The sequence below is a fragment of the Phodopus roborovskii genome, unplaced genomic scaffold (assembly GCF_943737965.1).
Source record: "Phodopus roborovskii unplaced genomic scaffold, PHOROB, whole genome shotgun sequence".
NCBI classification, from domain to species: domain Eukaryota; kingdom Metazoa; phylum Chordata; class Mammalia; order Rodentia; family Cricetidae; genus Phodopus; species Phodopus roborovskii.
This window is the reverse complement of record NW_026126418.1, coordinates 35,446,612-35,469,813: the sequence shown is the minus strand read 5'-3', so window position 1 is coordinate 35,469,813 and position 23,202 is coordinate 35,446,612. Positions and strand designations below refer to the sequence as shown.

At 41.5% G+C, this 23,202-nt stretch overlaps 1 protein-coding gene across 4 annotated transcripts in view; it reads left to right on the top strand.

Annotated features, from left to right (window-relative positions):
* Nostrin (nitric oxide synthase trafficking) overlaps window positions 1-23,202 on the top strand; it is a 55,436-nt gene that overhangs the window by 20,148 nt on the left and 12,086 nt on the right. For 3 of the 4 annotated variants that reach the window (XM_051184537.1, XM_051184536.1, XM_051184539.1), the window contains 7 exons: window positions 1,563-1,625; window positions 1,857-1,938; window positions 3,099-3,161; window positions 5,268-5,366; window positions 9,726-9,851; window positions 18,343-18,441; window positions 18,541-18,666. In XM_051184537.1, the coding sequence (XP_051040494.1) occupies window positions 1,563-1,625; window positions 1,857-1,938; window positions 3,099-3,161; window positions 5,268-5,366; window positions 9,726-9,851; window positions 18,343-18,441; window positions 18,541-18,666 (658 nt within the window). The remainder of the gene's footprint in view (window positions 1-1,562; window positions 1,626-1,856; window positions 1,939-3,098; window positions 3,162-5,267; window positions 5,367-9,725; window positions 9,852-18,342; window positions 18,442-18,540; window positions 18,667-23,202) is intronic. The other variant, XM_051184538.1, reaches the window with a different exon arrangement.

The window sequence follows — 23,202 nt, the reverse complement described above, 5'->3', positions numbered from 1 at the left end:
TTTATTTTGATTCTGATAATTCAGTTGCCTCCTAAATGCCACCATAGTAATCCTAGCATCAAAACAGCAGACATGTTCAGAATGGCCAGTGAGCCAGCACTGGTGTGGTATTTAGAGATAAAAGGTAGTTTAGTATTTCTCTATATCAAAACCTGTGTTAGATGCTTACATATATATCCCAAAGTGCTATTTTACAAGATCAGCTTAATGAGGCTCAGAAAAGCTGAGTCTTCGGGGTCACAAAGGAAACCAGGGCCAGGGAAATCTGCTCTCCGACCTGGGCTCCAGGCTCTCTAGGGCCCACATGATGCATTTCCTGCCAAGCCATCCAGCAGCTGGGCAACCCCTGGGAGGTTCTCTTTGTGAAATGCTCCTCTTATCCTTAATAAACACAATTACACTTGGTTTAATTTACATGAAACAATAAGAACTTATTTGTTGTTCGAGTCAATGTTTCACATAGCCCAAGCTGATCACAAATTCCTTATGTAAGCTTGGATGACCTGATCCTCCTGCTTCCCGCCTCTCAGTTGCTGGGATTATGGGGACGTACCACCTCATCTAGCAGCACTTATTTTAAGTGTAGGTTTGGTCCACTTTAGCAGATGTGTACACCACAGAACTAATTACCACCAAAGTCAGACATTTTTAACACACCTCAAATTGCCTCTTCCTGTTTGTATCCCTGCTCTCACCACAGCCAAACAACCACTCACCCCCTTCAGGGGAATGTGGATTAGTTTTATCTTTCCTGTGGTTTCATGTCATTGGAAGCACACAGCAGGCACTCTAGGGCACTAGTTTAGATTGTAGAAAGCCTGGCCTTTGGTCTGCTTTTCCCATTGTCCCAGTGCAGGATGCAGACTCGGCCAATGGAGGCGCACTTCTGCTCCATTCCGATTCTGACAAGGATGCAACTTTCTCCCTAACCATCAAAAGTGGCATGGGCTCCCTGCAGTTAACTAAGGCAATTTGTTCTGATTTCCTAAGAGCTGACTCCGGCTATGGGAGAATATCAGGCTTTCTTGTCCTACCTCTATGTCTCCAGGAACATGGCACGGACCCTCTTTGTGTTCACTGGACACAGGACCAGGAAAGATCTGAAGCTGTCTTAAACATCAGCACGGTGAAGGATTTGGACTTCAACCCCAACAGCAGCACAAACAACGTGCTGGGGACTTAGGTTCAAATTCTGTGTCACTTTCATCCTGAAAGATCTGGTTTATTCATCTGTCAAATGAGGAACCAGAAAAGATTTGTCTGTGGGGGGGAGTCTCTAAATTCCTCCCCTTCACCTGTTCCTTTCCTTAGCCACTTTATTTCCCTGATTTTCTGCAGACATAAAACAGAAGACGAAGATCTAAATGGGGGGGGGAGGATTAGGGAAAAGCAGTGTGTATAATGTCTGTGGTACACATAAATATACTGGCTGAATTTAATCTCATGGAGAAATTGAAACTGCATCAAGCAAATTAATATGATGGTGAAGGCAGCCATGGGCTGTAATGCTTTATCTCTCAGCGCTTACCAGGAAATGACACCCCCCCTTTTTTTTTCTCTAGCTGTCTCAGCACTGCCTGGGCCTGGGCCTCAGAGAGCATGAAATCTGCAGCAGACCTACATCAGTGAGTGCTTCCAGGAATGCTGTCCGGTACCCATTCCCACACCTCTGCCCCTACTCTGAAGGGAGGTGTTGTGCATTTAGAGTGTGTGTGTGTGTGGGGGGTGCCAATGCCCCACTTCAAACTCACACTGAATAGATAAGCTATAACTTGCCACCCGACTTGCCAAAAATGCATTAGGACAGTAGATGGAAACCCAGGACAATGATGTGCAACCTTCTGTTCTATTTCCAGAAAACTTGGCAAAGCAATTGAGTTGGAAGCAATAAAGCCGACGCATCAAATCCTGAGTATGCAAGAGAAGAAGAGAAAGTCGGTGAGTCGGAGCTTCTCTTTTCCCTTAAAAGCAAGATTTCTAGGGCTGGGTATAACTCAGTGACAAAAAAAAAAAAAAAAAAACTTGCTAGTGAAAGATCCCCAAGAGACCCCAAGAGTTTGGAGCCTGTCAGGGGGGAAGGCCCTTGCCCCCAAGAGATGAGACCAGACCACTGGATGCAAGTGTAAGAGGTTATTTATTGTTTACACAGGTACCTGTGGATGCTTCAGTCTTTTGGGGGACTGAGCGTGCTGAGGTTAAAACTCAGGCAGTTTATATAGGGTTGGGGTGGCAAGAAGCAGGCTTACAGAAGCAGAAGCATGGTTACAGAGATTTCATTGTTTCATCTAAATGTAGCAGTTATAGTTAACCAAGGACAGTTGGTTATTCGGGTTGCGCACAAAGAATACAAAGAATTCAGTTATGACTCTCTCAGCATCCCAGATACCGTCCTGCTGACCTTGCTTTGGTCCAAGCTGCAGACCACAGCTGGTTGGCGTTGGATGAGAGCAGCACCTGGTTCCCTCCTGTACTTTTCTCATAAAATGACCTTGGCAAATTAGCAAGAGCAATTCAAACAGGCAATAAGCTTAGTGGGGGTCTTTCACTAGGAATGCTTGAGGCCTTAGGTTCAAACCCGGCATAATAAAGTGATACTAACAAACTTATAATGGACAGGAAGGTGAATCTCTGTGCATTTTAGGCTAGCAAGTTTCACATATGATAGTAAATGAAAATGCAATTTGAAAGAAATCTAATAAGTAATAGAATCTCAACTAGAAGATCCTTCCCAAAATGTTAATAAGAATTACTTTGAGATGATATAATTAGAGGCTATTTTAAGTTTGATACTTTTAAAATGCTCTTTTCAATTTTGTTAACTCTGTCATTGAGCACAGTTTGTCTCAAAAGATACTTTTCTACCTATCAATGTGAGATTACATCAAGGTAATGATAGTTACAACTCTTGAATATTCTCACGACTAAGGGCAGCACTAGGCAGCCTCTCTAGAACAGCCGGTCATCATTAATGCGTCTCCTGCCCTGTTGCAGAAATAGGCTTTAATCTGCGAGTTTTGGTATTCACGGATATTTAATATTTAAAAGCAGTGACTAAGCAAGAAAGCAACAATATTTCTTTCTGCTTTTCTTTTTGATAGCTTGATAATGAAGTTGAAAAAACAGCAAATCTGGTTATCAACAACTGGAATCAGCAAATAAAGGCAAGTATACACAAACAGTACTTAGATAAACTGTTTTTAGGAAGGGACTTTTTGCTCTTGTGTATACATATAGGTGCGCCCTACACCTAATGTGTCTCTGCACACCTAATGAAGAGAAAATAACTCACCTGAGTTATTATATAGATGTGCCATTTAACTAAGCCAAGGCAGAGGATGGCTCAAAGTATGGTTACTGTTTATGGTTAATATTTACATGGTGTTTTTTATGCACCAAGAGCTGCATGTTTGTATATTCAATCATTACACCAACCAAGGTGATACATGACTTTGGGCTGTCAGGGTTATTTCCAAGGTTTTGAATCTGGTTAATGGTTAAACCAAGAAGTCTTAAAAGTTCTTGGATTCCAGCATCATTGCTCTTTTCCATCATATTATATTGGCTGCCTCTCTGTGAAGTTTGTAGTTTAGGCAAAGTAGCAAACACCATTTGGATTTTTTATTTGTATAGTCTGTTAGTGATCTCTGCCTTGCTATGGAGTATAAGGAATGTGGTGATGTCAAAGGTGACATGTTGATTCTACAAGTGCACATGGTCTGCCTTCTGTAAACACTACACCAAGGCCTGCTCCTAGTTTTCAATTACTTGAAAACTTAGTGGGCTAGATAACAAATACAGGAAACAGCACATGAGTCCTTCTAGATAAATTTTGGTTTGATGTGAGAAGCTAGAGAGTTCCATTACTGGTTCTTAAGCTACAGAAACAATAGATGAGCTCCATATGTACAGAAGATCACTCTAGAATAATCCTATGTAGGAGGAGATGCTTTGAATTAGAAGGATGAGAGGCCAGGGAATCTGCTAAGAAAACCCAATCACATCCTTGAAGAAGATGTACATTCCAAGAGTTGAACTCTTCCTTTTCATCTCCCAAATGTTAATAGCCCAAAAGAACCTTTGCAAGTAAACAGCCACCTATACCAAGTAAGCAGAGATGCCCTCAGAAGCAGCTCTCCTCAGTGTTGTTACCAAAGCTTCTGCTGAAATCAAAGACTCCAGAGACCAAGATTAGAACTGTTCTAGACAAACAAATTCCTACCCTTGTGGTAGTTGTACTGATAAAGACGCCCAGGAAAGTCACATTGAGAACATATCAAAAAAAAAAAAAAAAAAAAAAAAATACCATCCAAACACTTGTCTTTAATTTTGCTCTTGGTTTTCTGTTTTTTTTTTTTTAAAGGGTTTTTTTGTTGTTGTTGTTTTGTTTTGTTTTGTTTTGTTTTTTGTTTTTTGGTTTTTTTTTTTTTTTGAGAAAACAATTATCTATAAACACTGAGTTTCACAGGAAAGTCAATACAATGGTCAAAAGCTAGAAACAGTGTTCTATAGCTGCTTGCTTCAAAGAAGAAAAAACACGTCTTACTCTTCCCCAATTTCTGATAAGTCACTTTTCTAAATATAATGGTTTTTTATTGTCTTATGAAGAATGACAGTCATTAGGTCACATGGAATTCTTGAGCTGTAATTATTTCCTCCTTCATTTCAATGCAAGAAGAAGTTCCACATGTCAGTTGTGAAGTGCATGTCTGCTTCAGAGACAAAACTGCAAATTCTGGAGGGCCAAGGTCTCTTGACTCACACGCATTTATCATTAGGCGTATGATGGGATGGATAGAGGAGGGGCTGTGAGCAGCTTGTTCCTTGAACTCCCCTGTGTAGCATCTTCATAAGTTTCAAGGAAGCTTTGCCGCTAATTCCCAAGGGCAGAGAGTCCTGGAATTTCCCCTGACATTATTTCATTTTATGGTCTGAACTCTTTAGTCTGGGCTTGGTTGTGTATGCCTGGAATTCCAGCGCTCGAGAGGCCAAAGTCCCAGAGGAATGTGGATTCAAGGTGAATTAGCAAATGTCTAACTCTCTTGCATATAATACCCAATATCGTGACAAAATAAACAGTGGTTCCCTACCAAAATATTTGATGCTGTAGTATTTTGAGCATATTTTGAGATGACGGATAGGAACAAAGAAGTCAAAACTCACATTTACAAACAGAACCTCATTCCAAAATGGAAGAGCTTGTCTCTAAATAGCAGTTTCTGCTTCTCTTTTCTTTTTCCCTTCTCTTGCTCCTATGTTTCTATCCCTAGGCTAAGAAAAAATTAATGATGAGTACCAAGAAGCACGAAGCACTTTTCCACCTCGTAGAAAGCTCCAAGCAGTCTGTGACCCAGAAGGAGAAACAGAAGGTGAGGAGTCATCATGGCAATGGGTGCACACTGCTTAGAGGTGTGGTTACCTACCCTCTGCAGGAATACAGAGAACTGGCTGGCCCCTCTCTCTGCAGGGATCTGTAGGTTGGCCAGGCATGAAAAGGCACTTCAAAGGTCACTGCAGGCTACATAAGATTTTTGAACTATATCACTGACATGGTATATTAGATTTGTACTGTCCACAGCTTTGATAGAAAATCTTATTTGTTTTTTTTTTAAATCTCAGATTCCACTCCAAATACATAATTATATATCCTTTATGTGTACAGGGTACTATATATAGCATTTTGCATATTATACTAATATTTTATGAATGTTATAAAACAAAAAGTAGACATGCTTATTAGATGAGAGAAAGATAAGATGGCATTTGAGATGGTTAGCTATCCATGGTATGTTCATATAATCTGCAGTCAAATGCTCTACCACTGAAATATACCCACAATGTTCATATAATCTGGAAATAATAATCATTAAATAAGTATGCAAACAAAATATGCCCTGGGAAAAGGTAAGGGATTAATCAAGTAAACATAAATTTACATTCCTACTATTCATCTTGGCAATTTGAACTTTTAAGATAGTTAAGTAATTACATTTTACATTAAGTTCTTGTCACATCTTCCCTCATCACCCAGATTTTTCTTTTCCTGTGAACAATGATGTATTCGTAACCACAAGCAGAAGACAGTATTCACTGAGATGATTTTGCTTCTTCTTCATGTTTTTTTTCTTAGTGAAAACAGCCAAACATTCCTGACAGAAATGTTTTAAAGACACTAGCTCACTTTTAGTTGTTAACTTATATAGAAACCCACATGGCCCAGACAAATACTAATGGGCTATGAATGCCATGATGCTGGAAATGAAGAACTTTGTGAGGCCCCACAGCAGCTCTTTCCTGTTGCAGAACCCCTCATCCTTCCAAGCCACTTCAGAATGCTGAGTGTCAGTGTGTAGGCTACAACATTGACTCATGGGTTAAATGAGAGTAAACCAGACAACTATGTTCTTAGACAAAAAAATGAATATAGATAATGTTGGGCTCTACCTCAAACGATTATCTAGCCTAACTTTTATAACATGTGCTCTATATTGGAAACTAAAACATCCCACACTTTCTCTAACATGAGTTTCCCCAAGGAAAGGAGTTCAGCACCATTGCAGTCCCAAAGATCCTTAAAAAGGAAAAGAAAATTGTCATTGGAAGTGGCTCTATCATTTCATCTGAAGACAGTGTTAGTTGAATAACTTTTAAATTCACTGTTAGCAAGATTTGGAAGGTTCTTATTTCTTCACATGTCAGTCTTCACAGTGATCAGAACAAGTGTTGAATAATGAGCAGCCACAGAAGAAGCTAATTCATAATATGTAGAGATTCTCAGCACCCAGACATGTCCAAGCCTTCCCAGCCTTCATTAGAAACTATTCTTCTTGATGTCAAGCAATAGCAACAACAGAAAAGCTGGTACAGCTGAGGGGTGCATTTCTTTTTCTATCATTAGTAGCTTCCTTGGGAGATGGAGGGGACAAGTCGGCAGTGCCCTCCACCAACCTTCCCTTAGTAGATCTGTAACCAAAACCTTTGCGTGTGATGACATCACCGATCTCTCCGGTAGTAACTGCTTAAACTAGCATCTGTTTTTTGCTTAGTTTTCGTTTTAAGTAAACACCACCTGGCTTTCATTTCTCATACACACGAAAATGACCTGCCATCAGCCGAGTCTCCCTGCATCACTCAGTTCTTCCTGTTCTCCTGCTGAGCAATCCCAGTTCTCCAGCCAACCTAGACCCCATGGCCATGGTTCTAGAATCCTAGAGATCAAGAGCCATCATGGCCTAATTCTGGTGAGGGCCAAGACTTCAGGTATCTCTTCATAGCCTCATAAGGCTCTGGGTTCCTCTCATGAGGCCATTGATCTCATTCATGAGGGCTCCACTCTTGAGACACTTCCCAAAGACTCCCACTTCTGATGCAATGACATAGAGAAGTTAGAATTCAACATACAAATTTGGGAGCACTCATCCACTCACACCAAAGCACCTCCTGCCTTGGGAGAGTAGGAGGAGTAAGAGGCAACTTTTCATGGTCCTACCCATTCAGCTGCATCATTCTCTCTCCTGGCACGAAGATGTATTTGAAGGGTTACCTGCTCCCTGTCTCCACTTCCCTGTTCACTCCTCAAGCTGCCCTGCAAACTTCTTAGAAGCATTGCACATCATTTATCTACCTTTCTGCAGACAGTCTCTTCTTTTAACTTTATCAGTATCCCATTTTTGGTCCCCTTCCATCTCTGGACATTTTATCTTTGGCTCCTTTATGGATGTCATTTTTTTTTCCCACCTGGCTCTTATATATTGCTGTATCTGAGGTTTTTCTCCCCAGGCCCTCTCTGTTTAATTTATTGTTGTGTCTCCAGTATCCAACAAAAGATTCTTATTATCAGGCACTCAATAAATAATAGGTTCTCAATGTGTATACTCCTAAGGGTTCAGCTCTCATTTCTACATTGACAATGCCTAAATTTATATCTTTAGCCATATCTGTCTCTACACTGTCTCTTGGAACCTCTAAAAATCAACTCTTTCTACCTAAGGCAAGTGTTTTCCTCCATGTGTTCTAGGTTTCTGGATATCAATAGCTTCCTCTTCTAACTCTTAGACCAAGCTTCTTGAGCTTGTTGACATATATGCATCTCCCTGACACCATTCACCCTGGCCACAATCATCATTTGCCTGGATTACTGCAACTAACAAGCAGGCTTCTTTGCCTTTAGTGTTGGCTCTTACTGTCACATACAGGGTGACTTTCCTGAAACTAAAGTCATCTGCATTCATCCTCTTATGAAAAGTCTTTGAAGGTTTTCTGGTGGCTTCAGAATATGGGTTAAACTCTGTTATATGACCCATTAAGGCCTTCCCTGACTTGATCTTGCCTCCTGCTCCACCATTGTCTCTGGCTGTTTTCTCCATGTCCTCTGGGCTCATCAATTCTTTCCTGTATCAGGGCACTATATTGTTATCATGTTAAAATTCACAAGCTTGTGTTTCTACAGATAGATATGGCTCATTACACTTGAAATACAAAACTGAATGTGCCTTGTATAGGTCATACATCACAGAACAGCAGTGTATTGACTGGAATAATAGAGTGAATAGTATTAATACTTAGCATCTTGAATCAATGTTCACTATTATTGTACCAGTCAAAATGTCCTTAACCATAAAGAGAGTCATTCATAAAACAACGAAAAAGGTTTATCTATGTCCTTGAAACTGCTAACATCAGGAAGGTTCTCCATGGTTCTTCAAGTGTAGCTGGAGGACCATATGCATGATAGTCATCTGAGAGCCTACTACAAACTCATTACAGAGCTAGTTAATGCTTGAATATCTCTACTGGGGGCCCTAGAAGTTGCTACTGTAGAAATACCAGGTCACACCTAAGAATACTAAAGTTTAGAATCATTCATGTGATCTAAATCCTCATTCCTCAAAAAATGGGATTGCTTCTCTGGACATTTTTATTAGCCATTTCAACTACTGTGGTCCAGGGAGTTTTGTATTATCTTGATTTCCCAGAGACTTAACAATCAGAATAGCAAATATCATGGATGGGACTTTTTATGAGGGAGAGATCCTTGGAGAACAAAATGAAAGGAAACCATGTGTCTGCCTGCCCTTAACTTGAGGCTAACATGGGCATGAATCTTAGGCTAGTCAGATACATGGTGCAATATGTATCTCACATGTATTACCTTATTAAATCTTCCTAATTACTCAGTGAAGTGGGAGCTGTCATCCCCATCGGAGATGTAAAACAATCCTGTACCTTATGAAAGTAACTTCTTCTGCAGCAGAAATGAGACTTCTGGTGCATGATGCCTCTTTCCAAGGTTCTACTTCTGGCTTTACAATGATATTTTGGTTTCATATCATAGAAATAGGTTTAAAATTTATATGAGTTAACAGGTCTCTGCTTTTCCTGGGAAGGAATGGAGAAACCTACAGGATTTACCAGTAGATTGCTGTTGGAGACCCCAGACCTGCATTGTAAATTGTCAAATTTCACCCTTTAGCCTTCTTAATGTGAAGGATGTGAACAAATCATGTTTGAGAATTCAATTTCTTCGAGTACAAAACTGGAGGTATACTGAGAGGACATTCAATAATGTTCATTAATAGTTTTAAAAAACTAGGTTTTGTCTTCTGTGGTAACTATTATTTATAAAGAGCTATAAAATAGGAGACATTGGGCCACATATGATTCATAGAATTACAAGAGGTCTCTTGTAGATGTGTCAATGACTGTGTGACACTGAAATTTTTCTTTAGCTCCTCAACAAACTGAAAAAATCAACTGAAAAATTGGCAAAGGAAGATGAAAGTTACTACCAAAAAAACATGGCAGGCTATTCGACTAGACTGAAGTGGGAGAGCACACTGGAAAACTGTTACAAGGTAAGTTAGACATTCATAATTTTCTTCTTCCAGTGGGTTCTGGAAGTGAAGATTGGATCTACATTCAAGAGACCTGATTTCTTTCTTGTCTATGATACTCACTTGTAGTATGGAACTAGACAAACCACTTCCTTCTCATTGTTTCCATTTCTCCATGAACATAATCATGCTCACATGCATCATTAGCCAGAGCTTCTGTTCTTAATTCTCAGTGGAAACTAAGCCAACATCAAAAAAGTTCTATCCAGGTAGAAATTCAGAAAGGACTTTTAGCTGACTCAGTGATCATGAATGGAGTTTTCTGCATTGCACATTTTGTTGGACAAGCAATACATAACAACGAATAAGGTACTAACTCAAAACAAATAAAGTGATTGTTAGTAACACAGACATACAAAGAAGAGAATTATGGGGACTGGAGAGATTACTCAGTGGTTAAGAGTCCTGGCTGCTCCTCCAGAAGATCCTGGTTCAATTCTCAGCACCTACATGTCAGTTCATTCACAATCATCTATAATTCCAGGTCCAGTGGATCTGACACCCTCTTCTGGTCTCTGCAGTCGCTGAATGTGTGTGGTTCACATACATACAGGCAGGCACCATACCCACACACATAAAGACTTTTTAAAAATCTTTTTGTTAAAGAATGAATCGTGTCAAATTGACAAAGATAGGCAAAGTCACAAAGGGAAAAAATCATCACTAGACACATTGAAAAAATAGGTATGTGTCAAAATTAGGAAGTGATAATATCTAGTATTAGCAAGGATGTTAGAAAATAAGAATTCTTGAACTGTTTTTAATGAGAATAAGTTAATAACTGAGAAAGCAGAAATGTGGCTTTGCCCACAATACAGAAGTTTCTTTGTAGGGGTATATCCTGAAAATGATGTTTAACCTGTACTTCAATAGTGAGGCATAAAAATGTTTATTGCAGAATAGTTTATAATTAGATGATGAAAAATATTGTACCCATCAATAGAGCCCTCTTAAAATGTGCTCTAATTTATAAAGTAGATCAATTTCCAGCTAAAAATAAACCAAGCCTATATTCAAATATGAGTTAACCTCCAAACAATGATATTACAGAAAAACAAATCATTTGTATATCCATGTAGAAATATTTCAACTCACGTCTAACCTATATTGAGTTGATGTGTTTGTAAACAGATATATAGTATCCAGATCTGTGTTCAACCAGAGAAATGGACCTCCTGGTAGGAATAAAACGGGCCTACAGCCACTCAGCTTGTGAATGGCTTCTGATAAACCAATATAGCCACTTCCCAAGTTAAAATCTACTTCAAATATAGATGAACAGCTTTGCTGGACTATTGGCAAAGCAACACAAACATTATCATTGTCCTATTTAGGTTCCTATTGCTATAATAAAACATGATGACCATAAGCAACCCGAGGAGGAAAGGGTTTATTGGCTTACAGGTTACAGCCCATCACTGGAGGATGCTCAGGCAGGAACATGGATGTAGGAACTCAAGCGGACCATGGAGGAACTCTGCTTACTGGTTTTCTCTCTAGGGCTTACTTAGCTACCTTTTCCATACAGACCAGGGCTATGTCCACAAAGGTGAAATCACTTGCAGTGGGCTGGGCCTTCCCACTTTATATCGGTAATCAAGAAAATGCCCCACAGGCTTGCCTCTAGGCACTTTTCTAAGTTAAGATTCCTTCTTCTAAGATGACCCTAGCTTATGGCAATTTGACATAACACAACCAAAACCAAAAAGTAACCAGCATAATCATATGAAACAATTATCAAGTCTGGTTGATAAGAACTTGAGTATTTTTGTTTCATTTTTGACTATGTATTCTAAGGTTTAAAAAAATGTTTAAAACAGTTAGTTACATTTGAAGGAAAAACAAACAAATAAACAAGCAACCTAAGGACTAACCTGTATCAAGTGCATGGCGTTCAGTGTGTGAACTAAGTATGTTATTTCACAACCATACCAGGAAAATAATAATTTTATTCCCTTTGCTCCCTCTAGTGAGGCTAGAGAAGCAAAGCTGCTTGCCCAACACAGCATGGTCTCACTCCAGTAAGAACTGGGGCAGGGAAGGCTGTAAGCAAGCAGGGACTGAAGGGCCCAATGGTCTTTTGAGTTTAGTCATTTTCAGGGCCAGGTAGATGCAGAGTTAGAGAAGAGATGGGAACTCCCACAGAAGAAAAACGGAAATGAGGACACAAGAGGAAGATGAAGGAAGTCACTCTCCCACCTATTTGTTTGTTTTTCTTTGTTGTTGTTATTGATACAAGGTCTCACTCTGTAGTTCAGGGTGGTCTTCAGCTCATGGTGGTCCTCATGTGCTAGCCTCTCAAGTACTGAGATTCTAAGTGTGGACTTCTGCATGGATAATTGCATCATTGAACATAGGATCCTGGTACATCCCTTGTTTGTGCTGAGTAGATTCCAGATGCAGATGATGAAGGATATGGATCCTAACTCTATCCACGGCAAGTCTAGGCTTTGGCCCTTCCTTGGCTCCCATGACTTCCAATGAAGCTACAGCTTTCCACAAGGTCAGCTTCTAAGGATGGCTCTTGTGACAGATGTCTAGGCACCCTTCAAGGGCTACAAGAGAAAATGTATGAGTCTCCCTCACCCTGTACCTATGTCACTGTAGTAGATGACAGCAGCAGGTCTTCCTTGTCACGGCTGACGTCAGACTGATCTTCAGTGCTGTGGGGAATTGCTGACGCTGTCACTATAACAGGGTTTTGCTCACAATATCTCCTTTATCTGTCTCCTTTTCTTCAGTTAAGAGCATCCCATACCCATAACCCTAGCACTCAAGAGGCAGAAGCAGCATGACTACCTCAAGTTTGAGGCCAGTTTGGTCTAGACAGCAAGTTCTGGGTCAGCCAATATCATTTTTTAAGACCCCATCTCAGAAAATTAAGAGTCCTCTCCCCTTCCCCACTATCTCTCAGTGGTTCTTTATTTTATTGGAATTGTATCATTGTAGAAATTATCATCGTTCCTTGAATAGTCATGTTCTGATAATAAGACGTACATTCATTTACCTTCCAAAGAAGCTTCCTGCAACCTAAGCTTACTTGTTGTCTTATTAGAATTGAAGTTGAGTGCAGAATCTACTCAAAGCATAGTACTCAGAAAAGCAAGGGTTCCTATTACCTCTCTTGTGCCTCTTCTAGGCTGTTGGCCACTGGGTCTGCTCTTCCTCCCCTGTGGTTGTCACAGCCCCTGTAATGCTAACTTCCTCTGAGCTGTCTTCTGGCTCCTGAGCACCAGTCCACACTCACTGGACCTGAATGGTGAGAACCCATCATGTCCTCCCTGCTCCATGATGACCCTCAAGAATGATGTCCTCACTTGGCAGCACCTTGGCTTCTATGAGCTTAGTCTGAATCCACAAGTAACTGACTCACATGTTTCTGTACATTCTATGTCTTTTGTCTATTTATAAGTCTAGCATGAGATGTTAAATTCATGAAAATACATAACACTGCCCAGAAATGCACCAAGTCAGTCCTGATTATCTCAGAGTGGAAGAAATATGAGTAGTTTTTAGAATATATTTTTTTGTCTAAAGCACCAGGGTGCCTGTTAAAATTCACCCAGACATGGTGACTCAGAACCTCTGCCTGATTCTAGGCATACTGTAATTTGAAGTCCTTGCTGTGGAAACAGTATGATACATCTTCTGTGTGAAATCAGTTCAATGAGAATGTAACCCCTCCAAGATCCTCTATTAGTTCCCTGAGGCTGGAGCACCAGAAACTGAAGAGAATGAAGAACATGAATTTCATGAGCCCAGACAGGCTCTAAATCTACCATCCCTTGGTAACTCTCTGACCACGCTCCCTTCGCCTGTGCTGTCAAACAGCTGGAGGCCCTCCAGAATGTCTTGTCTCTCTATCAACTCCTTTTATACAGAAAGAACAAGACACAAGAAAGCAATAACTCATTGAATGACATATGGATTTTCCTCTTTGCACAGTGGAATTTATTTCTGCCTCTTCTCAAGAGCAAACACAAATCATTTTAATGATTTCCCTGAAATGTAATTAAGGCTGTTAAAATCCCCATCTCTACAAAAGGACACAAGTTATTCTAATCTCAGACTGATGCCTGTGGTTCCGTGCTTATCGATGTAAAGAAACAGCTATTTCCCAGAGTGCAATGTGTTCAAGGCCTGACTTATATTCCCCACCCCCACATCCTTGGCCTGCATTGCTAAACTGATTACTAGGTTTTTAAAAGTAGGGTAAGGACTTTTTTTTCCTTTTAGAGGTGATCCAAACCAATGAACTGCATTTGCCTTGCATGTTTGTTATGAGAAATTTTAATTCTGCCTTTGAGGAAATAGTCTGTCTGATAGGCTATTCTTCAGTGTCTTTAATTCTTTATCTGGAAGGTAGAAGGACAATTGGTCACAATCAATTTGCTGATGCCTGTGCTTTTAGATGAAGTCTCAGGAGACACTGGCAATTGAAAAGGCACTTGGCTCTCCTAACATACAAAAACAGTGTAGCCATCTAATCAGATGGGATGCAGGCTTCCCATCAAAATATCAGGATATGGGGCAAAAAAAACCATCCATATTTGTGTTGGCACAGATGTGTTTTGTTGTTGTTGATTGTTTGGTTGCTTCCATTTGAAGAAACATTGAAATGATCTTATATCAATAAACAAATCATAGCATACATTACACTGGAATATGATTCGGCCTTAAAGACACATCTACAACATGGATGGACTTTAAAGATTCATTTGATGATTCTTTTGCTTGAGACCTACATTAGTCAAGTTCAGAGAGTGAGAAAGTAGAATGGTACCTTGGGGGACCGGGAGTAGGGGGGATGGGCAGTAGTTACTTCGTGGGTAGAGAATATATAGTGGAATGGAGATTGTGCTGATGAGGGTTGCAGAGCAATGCAAACATTCTTCAGAACAGTAAACTGTATCTTTTAAAATGATGCTGTTTATATAATGTAAACCTTATCATAGTTAAAATTTAAATTCAGATTGCAAATGTTGGTGGTTGTGTACAACCGATGAAATAATAGCACAAGTATGTAGGAGGACACCAAATGATCAAGCCAGGGGCGACCTTTGACTTTATGCTGCCCCACCTGTTCACCCAAAGCCTTACTACCCAACCACCCTTCTTCCTTGTGGAATGACATCCACCAACTTTCCTAGAGCTTTGACCTTATCAAAACAACCTGTGGAGAATGTTGTCTTCTCCACAGATGACAGATACCTGCCATCTCTGCCAAAGCTCAAAGTTCCCTGGTTATCTACAGTGCAGTGTTCAAACATGGCCTATAAACCTCCCCTGGACACCTCACTTAACCTCAGTTGTTGAACCTCTCCACCCATTCTAAAAGTCACAAATCAGCAAGAGTCCAGTAACTTACTTACTCTAGAATGTTAGTAGCCAGCAAAGCAACAGTATAACCTTAACAAGGCTAACAAGTGTGTGTGCTTTACTTCCTTATTCAGCTTTGCTATCTAAAAGTCATCAAAATTTTTGTTATCCCACTTAAAATGTGAAGGCCACGTTCTTACCTTCAATAGACTCTGACACCCCAGGTCAAATACGGGTTAGCATTAGGAACTGATTAAAATTAGAAATTCCATTCTTATCAAATAGATTTTTTGAAGTCTAGAGAATGGGGTCTGGGGAGATGGCTCAGTGGTTAAAGAGCTCCTCAGGCGCCATGCACACATGTGGCACAAACACATACATACGGGCAAAACACTCACACACATCAGACAAATATGTTCAAAATACCAAAGGATGCTCCCTAATAGCTACCTTCCATAGTGCTGGGATGTTCTACACAAAGGTACTAGGGGAGAAAATTAGTCAACAGGCTGTAAGGTATAGTAAAGATTAGCCTGGTAACTGATAGGACCGCTGGTGTAGGAGTGGCATAGGTGTTATGGGAGTAAACAAATGCTTTCTAACTGGATTTAAAGCCTGCTCTGACAGATAGAACCCATCCATGATGTTGCTAATGAGGCCAAAGTCCTGGGACTAGATAGATCATAGACCTTAGGGCTAAATGAATATAGCCATAAACTGCCCCTGGAGTTCTTACCTTTATATCCATTAGATTAGTTCATCTCTTGACATTCAGAGAAACTTATTTTTTGCAGTGATGGCTAGAACAGAGTTCAGAGAATTAGATTCTGGAGTGCTCAGCCCTAAATGGGGTATTTATGGCAGGCACAACGACCAGGGATCATTGTGGAAGGCATAACAGAATGACTAAAAGTGCCAAAGGGAACGGACATGTGCATTCAGTGTCTGCTGGAGGTCAGCACTGTTGCACACATGAACTCACAACAGCTGTGACTGTGTATATAAGACCTACACCTGATCAAGCCAGCCAAAATTCTAGTGTGGATGGGGCAGGAGCTCACAAAATTCTGCCCCAACTGAAGAGCTATTGACAACTGATGTCTTCTGATAGAAGGAGAGTCAGTTTTCTCCAGGGATGCAGCACCCGAGAGACTACTCATGCTCCAGTGGATTGATTATCCTACACCCAGGCTCAGACTGGCAGCACTGAGTTGACTCAGTGTGTTTAAAACCAGAGCTTGTAAAGTTGAGAGGGGAAAGTGGGGGAGGGAATAAGGAAGCAACTGGAGGAGAGGGAAAGAAGGTGGATTTGAGCAAAACACATTAAATGCATGTATGAAATTCTCAAACAAACAAACAAACAAAAAACTTATCAAGAAAAAAAAAGACTATAAGACCTGGAGAGTTGGTTTAGTGGCTCTTACAGAGGACCTACATCCAGTTCTCAGTACCCCATGTGGAGTGTCTCAGGGGATCCAACACCATCTGATCTCTGTGGGCACCTGCAGGTATGTGGTATACATAAACTCATGCAGAAGCACAATATATACATAAATAAATAGTAAATAACTTAAATGTTTCTAAAAAGGCGAGAATATTAGGGCTGAGATGTACTTATTTGGAAGATTTTCCTAGCAAGCACAGGCTGTAGGTTCAATCTCCATCACCACACACACACACACACACACACACACACACACACACACACACACAGGAGGTGGTGTTACATGCTTATAATTCCATCTGTAATTCCTCTACCCAGCATGCAAGAGGCAAGAGGATCAGAAGTTCATAGTCAGTCATCCTATAGGTGTCATCTGTAGCAAGTCTGAAGCCAGCCTTGGCTACATGAGACCTTATCTCAAAAGGCAAAAGATGACAAGAGAATATGCATCCCTTTTGTTGCTTGTTCATTTATTTATCTGTATATTTTTTTGCAACTAAAAAATTAAGACAATATCATTTTCTCCCTCCAACCCTCGCCTATGTTATTCTCTGCTCACTTTGCCTTAAACTTGTGGTCTCTTTTTCTTTAATTATTGTTGTTATAGCTTATTCTAACATGTAATAGAAGTCACAACCAATTAAAATTTCTAAAAGAAGTCCCATTCTAGAAACAAAAATGGGTTGAGTGCCTGGCACTAGACGCAGAACTTGCTAGTAGAAGAAGTCTGCCCACGAAGACTTGCTATAGATGTTCTGGTAGCTTACCTAACAGACAGCTTATAGCTGCATATAACCTGACTTCTAGATTTTCTTTCTTTTAAAAAATAGTTTATTCTAGTTCTGTTTATGTTATGTGTACACGTGTGGTTTGCCTGATGTGGGTACTAAGAACTGGACTCAGGTCCTCTAGAAGAGCACAAATGCTGCTAACCACTGAACAGTCTGCCCAGCCCCTTATTTTAGCTTTTCCACAAACTGCAAACAAGACCAAGGAGAAGCTGAGAAATAAGCCTGTTTCTTATCATCCATATTTAAAAGTGTCTGTGGGTGCATGCGTGCGTGAATTCATGCCACTGAGCAGGTATGGAGGTCACTGGACATTTCTAGGACTTGATCCTCTCCTTCCATCATCAGACCATCTCACTGGCTCTCTTTTTCATCAGTTCTTGTCTCCAGTCCTTTTGATGAAACATGGACCATTACATCATCTTCACTCCTCCAGAGACAGGCAGAAGGATGTGTCTTGCTTGTATTGTCAACAATTTTGAAAGTATGAGGTTTCTAAAAGCATTTCTAAGATATGAGGATGGGTCTTCCTAGTCTCTTCTAAATATCAAAGATGCATCTTAACGACTTCATTTCTCTTTCTCTCCTTTTTTTTTTTTTTTTTTTTTTATAAACATCAGGCAACTTGTAGCATCATCTGTCTACATACTGTGTGCAGCCAGAGGATCACAGGGAAGTTTATGAGTTAAGTCCATCTTAAATAGAACATTAGGATAGACAGCAAATCATAGCCCTGCCCTGGGAGTCTCCTTGCGCTGAGGTTTGGATGTACCATAGGGAAAGGCATATCAGGACGGTTTGCTCAGGCTACCTCATGGTGGGGTAGATGACTGTGTCGGAAGGGTGACCGGCTTTGAGGAACAAATATTTGATCTTCACTCAGTTTTGTTCTTCTCTTCAGAGCATGCTGGAGCTGGAGAAGGAAAGAATTCAACTTTTATGCAATAACTTAAACCAGTACAGCCAACATATCTCTCTTTTTGGGCAGACGCTGACCACAGTGAGTAGCGAAGGTTGACCCCCATTTCTGGTGTGCGTGGAAAGGGTGGCATGGAGACAGTTCTCCAACCACCCTGCTCTACTTTGCTCGGTGTTGCAGTGCCACACGCAGATCCACTGTGCCATCAGCAAGGTTGACGTTGAGAAAGACATCCAGGCTCTAATGGAAGAAACCGCAATCCTGTCTACAGAAAACAAATCCGAGTTCCTACTGACTGACTACTTCGTAAGTGCGGAGTGGCAGGATGTGACCTTAGCAGGCCACCTCAGCCATGTATTGAGAAGGCATGCTGAAAACAATGCTAAAGTAAATGCTGTCCTTTCCCCACCGCCCCTAACCCTAGTCTCCTATCACCCAAAGCTGGCTGTTGAAATCTTCCTGCTTCTACCTCCCAGTGGTTGGGATTGCAAGCTTGTGTCATCATGCCTGGGCAGAACTCTCTTCTTTTGTAAATAAAAGCGCTAACTTTTTCTTAGTGGTAGAAATAATCATAAATAATCTATGGGCTACGCCTGCAGGTTTTGACTTGTGGGCTCTTTGTCCTAGTCAGGTTTGCATGCTGTCAGAAGAGAATACAACAGGCTTGGTAAAAGATTAGAATCTCAGTAGGATCATGGTTCTGGAGGCTGGGACGTCCTGGTGACTGAGTCTGTGAGGGTCCTCTTTGATGCATCGGAACAGGACAGGAACATGGCATTACATGGATGAGAAAGCAAGGGCTGAACTTGCTTCTGTGGCAGACTCATTCCCAGACAGATTTTTCTCTGTGTAGCCCTAGCTGTCCTGGAACTCACTCTTTAGACCAGGCTGGCCTTGAACTCAGAGATAAGCCTGCCCCTGCCTCCCAGGATTAAAGTGCCATCACTGCCTGGTAAGGAGGGGTTGACTTTGTCTCATGAACTTTGAGGGACATTTAAAACATGGCACTCTTTCTAAGAGTAAACCCAGGCAAGCGTGTTCAGTGATCTATAAGTGACTGTTGTGTTGGTTTTCTACACAAATTTGTCTCAAATTTGCTGGCTCAAACATTTGATATCTCACAATTTACATGGGTCAGGAATCCAGGTATAACATAGCCTCTGCATCCCTCACAAGGCAAAGGTGAAGGACATCAGACAGCTCAAAGCTCTACAAGGAAAGACTTAATTTCCAAGTTCATTCAGGTGACTTGGCAAGGCTCTGGGGGTGAAAATGGAAAATGACATTTCTTTTCATATAAAGTAATTTCATTATACTATCATATACATACATATATATCATATTTTGTAACATGAATAATAAAAACTCAAAGATACTGGGGTTCAAGCTGAAGATCAGAGAAGCAAAGCAGCCAAGACAGTAGGTCTTACCTCTACCAGGCTGAAATGGTAATCCTGCCTGCACAAATCCTCTGAGGCAATGCTCTCTGTCTGGAAACTAAATCTCACAAGAGACCCTTTGCTTCTTTCCTAGTGCTGGGATTAAAGGCATGGGCTCTGTTATTCTTTTAGACAGATTCACTCTTGTATAGCACAGGGTGGCCTTGAACTCAGAGAGATCCATCTGCCTGTCTCCTGAGTCCTGGGATTAAAGGTGTGTGCCACCACTGCCTGACCTCTATGTCTGGGTAGTATGGCTGCTGGGATTAAAGGTGTGCATCACCACTGCCTGGCTCTGTGGCTGTGCCTAGCTTTGCAGTTTGACCTCCAGTGGCTTTATTAAATCATAAATAATATGTCAGCACATATTTTGCTCTTATTTGCCCTCTCCCCCATAGCCTTAACTTCTTCCCTCCCCCTCACTTGCTCTTGCTATCCCTCAACCTCCTCCGAAAGTCTCCTCTTCCACACTCATGTCACATGTATCCCATTACTTCTCTCCTATTCCCCCTCTTCCTCTCCTCAATAGTTTCCTTTCTATCTGTGCTCTGAATCTGCACGTGCACGTGTGTGTGTGTGTGTGTGTGTGTGTGTGTGTGTGTGTGTGTGTGTTTACAAGTAGGTGTGTGCACATACACATATTTAATTTCGCAATGGTTGATTTTCCATCTCTCACCTGGCAATGCATAGCAGCCCGCTTCCCTCTGGATGAGTGACCCAAGAGACCCAAAGTCAAAGCATGCATAGAGGGACTGAACTGGTCTGGTTCCAGAAGTGACCACTCATCATGGTCTGTGTGTTAGAAGTCAGTAAGTGTGATCCTTACTCAAAGGACAAGAGCTATTATAAGTCCAGGGCATGGCGAACATGGGCATTTTTAAAAGATCCCCACCCTTGAAAAACTAGGACCAAACTGCCTGAGACCTGTTCTTAGGCCATTTGGGGGCTTCTGCTCCAGGATGGTGCTTACTGCTGAAAATGAATCCATTTCTCTCATCTTGCTTCTGTTTCTCGGCCTCAGCCTCTTGGGTGTTTGCATTTCAGGTGTGAGCTATACACTCAGCTTCTCAGAGTAAATTCTTTGTCCTCTAGGAGCTAGTTGATCTAAAACAAACAACAATCAAAGAGCAAAACCAAACCCCTTGTTTTCCCCAAGCTACTACTGGACTCAAGTGGCCTTCATGCCTCAGCCTCACAAATAGCTTGGAACTCCAGGCCCCAGAACCCTAGTTTTTTCTTTTCTGTTTTGGCTGTTGGAGGAGAGAAGAGGCCTAGGGCCCTCTCTGTACATGCTAGGCAAGCATATGACACTGAGCTACACACCCCGTACCTAGGAGCTGATGAATAATGACCTGCAAGAATGTATTTCCGCTCGTTTCTGTGCTGTCTTCTGGGACTTATTTAAGCTTCCAAGCTCCCTCCCAGCTCTTAACTCATTTCTGATCTGTAGAGCCAGTCTACTTATGCTCCCCGACTGGATTAAGCATACAACTGACCTGGGGCCAAGAACCAACACCCCTACTCAGAATACAGGGGATGGAGGGAGAAGGGGGCGGGGCAAAAGCTCTGAATACCAACAAGATTAAACTTTCCCCATACCCAATAGCCACACCAGTAGCCAGCTGCTTCTTTAACTGGGTGGTGTTTTCCTTCTACCTTGGCAAAGGCAAAGGGGACTACTAGCCTCAATGTCTACTCAAAGTAGAAAGAGGGGAAGCAGGAACAAAAGGGAGGGCACTCTTCCTCCAGTCTCAGAAGGGCAGGTATATGAGAAACACATCTGCTGTTCTCTTACATGAACACCGAAAATGCTTCTATCACCTAACCTGTCAATAAAGTAAGGGTACTCTGGGGAAATCTAGAGATCTATCACAATACTGGGAGTCTTTAATCGACATGCTAGTGGGAATTTATGGATTTTAAGAAACTTGAGTGCCCTAGAAGGCATCCGTATAGCTGAATGTGTCTCAAATGACTGACTGGGATTGTCAGGACAACCCTAAAGCTAAGCTTTCCAGCATCTCATTTCATAGTCATCAGCAGTGAGTATGAGCTGGCTTTTATCCAGTGCTCTGCCATTTACTCAGACAAGAGCAAATGACACAGGACAGTAATCCGAGTTCCTATCGCGGAGGACCAGTGACCAGTGTGGAACTATTTATATATTCTGTGAAATCCATCTTCAAAGGATTGTAGCTCTACACGCCACTCTTAGTACTGCCTTTCTCCTAGCCAATGTCTGGGAAAGGAGGACAGGGTGTGGAAACCACACAGCGTCCTCAAGTTGATTTGTTCAGAACAGAAAGGAAGGGGAAGATGGGAATGACGGTGAGAGGTGCCCTTTCCCTTTCCCACGCTGTCGGTGAGCCCTCAGATGGGCAAATGCACCGTGAAATGTACCTGCTGTTTTCTTACCAACTGTAATTACAACATCCCTACTGATCTGACAAGACAGCTTAGAGGCTGGAGGTACATGCTGCCATGCCTTTAAGTTTCATTCCAAAGAGCCACATGCTGGAAGAACAGAACCGACTCCCACAAGTTGTCCTATGACCTCCATAAACACTTGCGAATAAATAAGTGTAATAAAGTTTTAAAATGCTACTGTCACCTAACCTATCAACAAAATAAGACTATTCTGGGACATTTGAGTAGCATTCTATTAAAATGTTAGGAGGTAGCATTCCTGGCAAGGAACATTTAAATACCAGATGTCCCCAGTAAGCCCAATGCTGAAGCCACACTGACTATATATTCCTCCAATGAGAACTTAGGGCTAGAGTGAGGTTCCCTTAGGGCTTAGTCAGATCTCACCTAATGACTTCAGCTGACACCTTACTCCAGGCAACCCTGAGAGGAAGTGGTGGAGAATCTGGGCTGAGAGAGCATCCCTTTGTGTGGAATGGGCTCCCATTCGTACACTAGGGATAAATACTGATCCACATAGACTGCCTAGTCCTCCTAACTAACACTCACATTCAGGGGGCCTGGGTTGGTCCTATGCTGGTTTCCCAGCTATCCATCCGGGGTCCATGAGCTCCCCCTTGTTCAGGTCAGCTGTTTCTATGGGTCTCCCCAGCCTGGTCTTGACCCCTTTGCTCATGACTCCTCCCTCTCTGCAACTGGATTCCAGGAATTTGGCTCAGTGCTTAGCTGTGGGTGTCTGCTTCTGCTTCCATCAGCTACTGGATGGCTCTAGGGTGGCATATAAGGTAATCATCAATCTCATTATTGCGGAAGGGCATTTAAGGTAGCCTCTGCACTATTGCTTAGATTGCTAGTTGGGGTCATCCTTGTAGATCTCTGGAAATTTTCCCAGTGCCAGATTTCTCTTTAAACCTATAATGGCTCCCTCTATTAAGGCATCTCTTTTCTTACTCTCTTCTATTCTTTCCCTGATTCA